Genomic DNA, 5924 nt, shown 5'->3' with positions numbered 1-5924 from the left:
ATGATTGAGACTAGCCTCTCATTGTCGTTCTTTCTTCCCCAGTGAAGCAGTTTTCCTCTGTTGAGGATTCAGTATCCATTTGCATCTCCCAGGAGTGTTGTCAGCGGAGACCTCTGAGCTCTGGTCTCGGCTCTGCCCACCTCCGAGTGCTCGCTGATGGAGGAGGCTTCCAGATCAGTCCCGTCCTCCTGCATCTTCCAGGGCGTCAGGGCACTTCCCTGGCGCCCAGCATTGCTGGCGAGACCTTGGTGCTGTCGGACTCTGCGACTTCCCAGAACTGGCTCTGGTCCCTGAGCCTTTAGGCTGTCTCCGTGCCTGTGGAACTGTGGAACCTCACAGGCTCGCCGGGGCGGGTTTTCCCCGCTCACCTGCCCCGCTGTTGGGCTCTGTCTCCGGGTCTGAGAGTGTCTCTCTTGCTGTCTCTAACCCCGCCCTTCTCCCACGGTGTCTCCCTCCAGACCCCCTCTCCTGCTCGCAGTGCCAATCCTCAACCTTGCCCTCTGTGTCTCTGATGTTTTTTGGTAGTTTCTCTCTGCACGATCGCCCCAAGGTCTGCGTGACTCCCCTCCTCTGTGGACCCACTTGCCAGTTCACCCCCGATGTGCATGCTCCGTGAACTGGCCTTCCTGGCGCAGGTGGGTTACTTCACAATGTTCATTTCCCAGCGCTCCATGGGTTCCTTTTCTGTTGCAGAGCTGGAATGTCTTCTCCGATCTCCCCAAGCTATCAATCACCCTGTCTTTCCTCTTGTGAGATGTTTACTCCACCTCCTTAGGTCTGAGTTCTTCTGTGGGATGGTTCCTTCTCGGCCATCCCCCTGCATCTGTGGCATCTGGATCGTGGGCACTTCTGTGCAGTCGACGCCCTGCTGTCTGTGGGCGCTCGGGGGCAGCCAGGCTGGCCTCTGACTGCGGCTGGTGGGAGCACCCTGCACGGTGGCCTCCCACGCCACCCCTGCCACCGCTGTGGCCTGTGAGCTGCGCAGTCATTCTTGGGCCAACCCCCACGGCCCGCTGGCCTCAGGCTTGTGCTGGCAGCGAGAGAGGCGTCAGGGGAGGCCGGGTCGTGCTGATTGCCCTGGTCCCAAATAACAGCTGGACAATTGCCCCCGTGTCTGGGCACTCCTGGTCTCCAGGCCTCTGCTCTTCAAGCACCCCCACCCCCCCACCAGGCCTCCCTAGCCCGCACTCCGCCTGTCCACTGACCTGTTCTCTGAGACCCTGGCCTGGCCCTTTCTCTCCTTCAGACACCCCCTCCTGCCCCCACGCCCCTAGACAGGTGTTTGCAGTCCTCTCTCGGGTCTCCAAAGCCTCTAGGACCGGGGAAACCGAGGCCGTGGGCCGTGCACACTCACCAGGTAACCCGCGAAGGCCTGGGCGTCGGTGTCCACCAGCGCGGTCAGCTGGGCTGAGGCCTTATGGAAGGGCGGGATCAGGCGCCGCATCTCTGCGTCCAGGTGCTCAAACTGGCGCCGCCCGTAGGTCATCAGGCCCACCATGGAAGCCAGCGCCGCGCCCTGGGGAGAGGCGGGCTGCGGGCTCCGGGACACTGGCACTCACGCTGGGCGCTCTGTCCGCCCCGGGTATTCGGACCCCAGAGATCGACAGCGGAGTCGACCCAGCACAGAAACACCGCTACTCCTAGGCCTGCGACAGCCCCACGGGTCCTCACCTCCACGTCCCGCGTAGTGGGGTCCCGCTGTGGTGCCCGCCCCCTCAGCCCATAGCACCACTGAGTCCTAGCAGAGCAAGGACTCCGCCCCTGCGACCCGCAGTGGGGTCCTGGACAGTGGTGTCGCAGCCCCTACTCCCCTTAGTGGGATCTCGGGCTCTGGGATACCGACGTGCCCCTCCCCCCAGGCCCTGCGCTCACCATGGCCGCTACAGCCGCTGCCACTGAGCCGCCCCCCGGGGCTGCCGAGCGAGCTCCCACCTCGCGGACGAAGGCGCCCAGGGACTTGTTTACCAGGCACTGCTCCGGCTGGCCTTCTGGGACCAGGTACCTGTGGGCAGGCGACGGCTTAGCGGAGGGGAGGGAGTTGTGGGGTCGTTGCCCTGGGGCGTTGGGCCTGCGCAAGAGCCCGTCCCTCCCATTGCTGCAGGTCAGAGGCAGAGCCCTACACGAGCCACTGGCTCATGGGTGGACCCAGCAAGCCACGTCCCCTCCATCCCCCGTGTCCCCATCTGGGAGTCGGACTAGGCTGCTCTGCCGTCCCATCTGCATGGGGCTCAGAGGGGACACAGCGGCAGATGGTGAGTTCCCTCCACGCCTGGGGCAACTTCCTGGAGTGGCTGTACTGAGGTACAGAGATGGGGAAGTGTCAGGCTCCTTTGAGGTCCCGCTCCTGGGGGCTGTTCTCTGGGAGGGCCACTGCAGGGGCCACACTCTTTGTGGCTCCAGCTCGCTCCCCCAGGACCCTACAAACTCCCCTTGTCAGCCATGAAGACACAGCCCTCCCGAGTGTTTTGGGCACGAAGTTTCCAGGGTGCCGTGACATTGTCACAACCCTACTACCAGGCTGTGAGGATGAAGCTGGGGTCAGGACCAGTCCCACCCTGCTCCCCACACCACAGCCTTCACCAGCAAGGACATTGTCCCCAGTTTGCAGAGCAGGCAGCAGGCTCAGAGGGACCTACTGTTAGGATGAAGCAAGGACCTTGTTTCTGTCTCACCCCGCCCCCGCCCAGGCCCTCATCCCAGGCCCAGCACAAGGCCCTCTGATGTTTGTTGAATGAATGAGTGACCAAACAGAAGGATCTGGAAGGACAGGAGCCACACAGAGCCCTGCCCCCTGCATGATGCCCACAGGGACTTAGAAGGTGCCTCTGGCTCCAGATAGGGTTGGGGAGGTGCTCACTCGATGATCCGCTCCTTAGGATTGAAGGGAGACAGGGAGTCCAGGCCGAGCCGGTTCACTACCTGGAAAAAGAGACGCAGCACAGGGTGAAATGACCCTCCTCGCCCATCCTCTGCATGAGGAAGGCCAACAGCGGGGAAGGTCATGGATGTGCTGGGATCCCTCACAGTTCACTGTGGTATCTTTGCCCTGAGCCCGGCCTTTAGTGGGGAGCAGGGCAGGGGGCATGATTGGCTCACACTCTGCTCCCACGAGGAACCCTGTTGATCACTGACTCCCACGTCCAAGCTGGACCCCTCCTAGAAGAGCATGCCAAGCCCAGAGGAGGCACCCTGTGCATCCCTCCTGATAAATCCACCCACCCTGTGTTACCTGATGGGGAAAATGAGGCCCAGAGAGAGGAGGTGCCCACTCATGATCACTCAGCAAACTAATCATCATTCTAAGGGATGCCGCTCTCACCATGTCTGTTCAACACAGTACTGGAAGTTCTAGCCAAGCAATTAGGCAAGAAAGAGAAATAAAAGGCCTCCGAATTAGAAAAGAAGAAGTAAAATTATCTCTATTCTATTCACAGATGACAGGATCTTATATGTAGAAAATCTAAAAGAACGCGCGCGCACACACACAAACTGCTAGAGCTAATAAACGAATTCAGTCAAGTTGCAGGATACAAAGTCAATGTGCAAAAATCAGGTGTATTTCTATACACTAGCAATGAACAACCAGAAAAGGAAATTAGGAAACAATTCCATTTATAATAGCATCAAAAAGAATAAAACGGTAAGAATAAATTTAACCAAGGAGGCACAAGATTTGTACATTGAAAAGTATTTTAAAAATCATTGGAAGAGTTTAAAGAAAATCTAAATAAATAAAAAAAAAATGTGTTCTTAGATTGGAAGACTTATTATTGCTAAGATGACAGTACTACTCAAAAAGACCTACAGATTCAGTGCAACTCTATCAAAATCCCGAAGGCAAAATCCCAGTGGAAGAACCTATGCTAACATTCATACAGAATTTCAAAGGACCTAGCATAGCCAAAACAATAATTAAAAAGAAGAACAAAGTTGGAGGACTCACATTTTCCAATTTCAACCCTTACTACAAAGCTACAAAGCTTTGTACTTACTACGAAGCCAGTGTGGTACTGGCATAAGGATAAACATATCATATAGACCAACTGAAAGCCCAGAAATAAACCCTCACGTGGTCAATTGATTTTCAACAACAGTGCCAAGAACAATGTCTTCAACAAATGTTGCTGGAAAAATTGGACATCCACATGCAAAAGAAGGAACTGCACCCCTACCTCACACCGCATATGCAAATTAACTCAGAATGGTGTAAAAGCCTAAAGTTAAGGGCTAAAATTATAAAATTCATAGAAGAAAACATGGGGGTAAATTCACAACCTTGCATTTGGCAATTGTTTCTTAAATATGACACTAAAGGCACAAGCAATGAAAGAAAAAATAGATAAATTGAACTTCATAAAAATTAAAACTTTTGTACATCAACAGAGAGTGAAATGACAGTCTACAGAAGGAGAGAAAACATTTGCAGATCACATGTTTAATATTCAGAATATATAAAGAATTACAACTCAATAACAAAAAACAACCCAAATAAAAAATAGGCAAAAGACTTGAATAGACAGTTCTCCAAAGAAGATATACAAATGCTGACGAGAATGTAAAATAGTGCAGCTGCTGCGGAAAATGGATCGGTAGTTCTTCAAAATGTTAGACATAGAATTACCATATGACCTAGCAATTCCACTCCTATGTATATATTCAAAAGAATTGAAAACAAGGACTCAAACATATACATGTACTTGAATATTCATTGCAGCATTATTCGCAATAGCCAAAAGACTGAAAAACCCAAGTGTCCATCAACAGATGAATGGACAAACAAAAGGTGGTCTATACATACAATGGAATATTATTCAACCATAAAGAGAAGTGAATTTCTGATATATGCTTGTTATGGATTGAATCGTATCCACCAAAAATGTGTGTCAACTTGGCTAGACCATGAGTCCCAGTATTGTGTGGTGGTTCTCCATTATGTGATCTGATGTAATTATCCTATGTGTTGTAAATCCTAACCTCTATGATGTTAATGAGGCAGGATTAAAGGCAGTTATATTAATGAGGCAGAAAACAATCTACAGGATTAGGGTGTATCTTGAGTCAATCTCTTCTGAGATATAAAAGAGAGACTCAAGCAGAAAGGAAAGGGACCTCATTATCACCAAGAAGAGCCAGGAGTGAAGCACATCCTTTGGACCTGGGGTTCCTGCGCTGAGAAGCTCCTAGACCTGGGAAGGTTGATGACAAGCACCTTCCCCCAGAGCCAACAGACAGAGAAGGCCTTCCCCTAGAGCTGGCCCCCTGAATTCAGACTTCTAGCCTCCTAAACTAAGAGAGAATAAATTTCTGTTTGTTAAAGCCATCCGCTTGTGGTATTTCTGTTATAGCAGCACTAGAGGACTAAGACAATGCTGCAACATGGATGAACTTTGAAAACATGCTAAGTGAAATAAGTCAGACACCAAAGAACAAATATTGTATAATTCCACTTACATGAACTATCTAGAATAGGCAAATTACTCATAGAGACAGAAAGTAGATTAGAGATTACCAAGGGTTAAGATCAGGGGGTAATGAAGAGTTATTGCTTAATGGGTACAGAGTTTCTGTTTGTGGTGATAAAGAACTTCTGGAAATAGTGATAATGATTGCACAAACTAAATTGTTTTAAAAAACAAAACATTGAAAACACTTTATGGTGCTATATGCCAGCAACACTGTCCCGGTCAATTATGAGCCAAACATAAAAGTAGAAAGTGGCTAGTGCTGCTTGAGAGAAACAAACCAGGGGGATCCCAGAGGGTGGTTGTGAGGTCTCCCCAAGAAAACAGAAATGGGAATGTAACAGCAGTAAGACTACCTTCTGAGAGTTAGGCTATAGAATCAGCAAGCAACTGCCACTTTTAGCAATAAGGGCAAAGCTCTCCTGGCACAAAAAATTCCAGAAAGATAAATTGTTGTCTTTG

General features: G+C 50.9%; 1 protein-coding gene across 1 annotated transcript in view; it reads right to left on the bottom strand.

The window, feature by feature from the left end:
* FTCD (formimidoyltransferase cyclodeaminase) overlaps positions 1-5924 on the bottom strand; it is a 16194-nt gene that overhangs the window by 307 nt on the left and 9963 nt on the right. Inside the window, exons 8-11 of the mRNA XM_012557958.1 lie at positions 2858-2919; positions 1873-2002; positions 1349-1516; positions 141-323 (exon numbers count right to left, since the gene is read on the bottom strand). Of these exons, the coding sequence (XP_012413412.1) occupies positions 141-323; positions 1349-1516; positions 1873-2002; positions 2858-2919 (543 nt within the window). The remainder of the gene's footprint in view (positions 1-140; positions 324-1348; positions 1517-1872; positions 2003-2857; positions 2920-5924) is intronic.

Source organism: Trichechus manatus, unplaced genomic scaffold, assembly GCF_000243295.1.
Source record: "Trichechus manatus latirostris isolate Lorelei unplaced genomic scaffold, TriManLat1.0 scaffold00128, whole genome shotgun sequence".
Classification (NCBI taxonomy): domain Eukaryota; kingdom Metazoa; phylum Chordata; class Mammalia; order Sirenia; family Trichechidae; genus Trichechus; species Trichechus manatus.
Note: the sequence above shows the minus strand (reverse complement) of the source record. Positions and strands in the feature narration are given on the sequence as shown.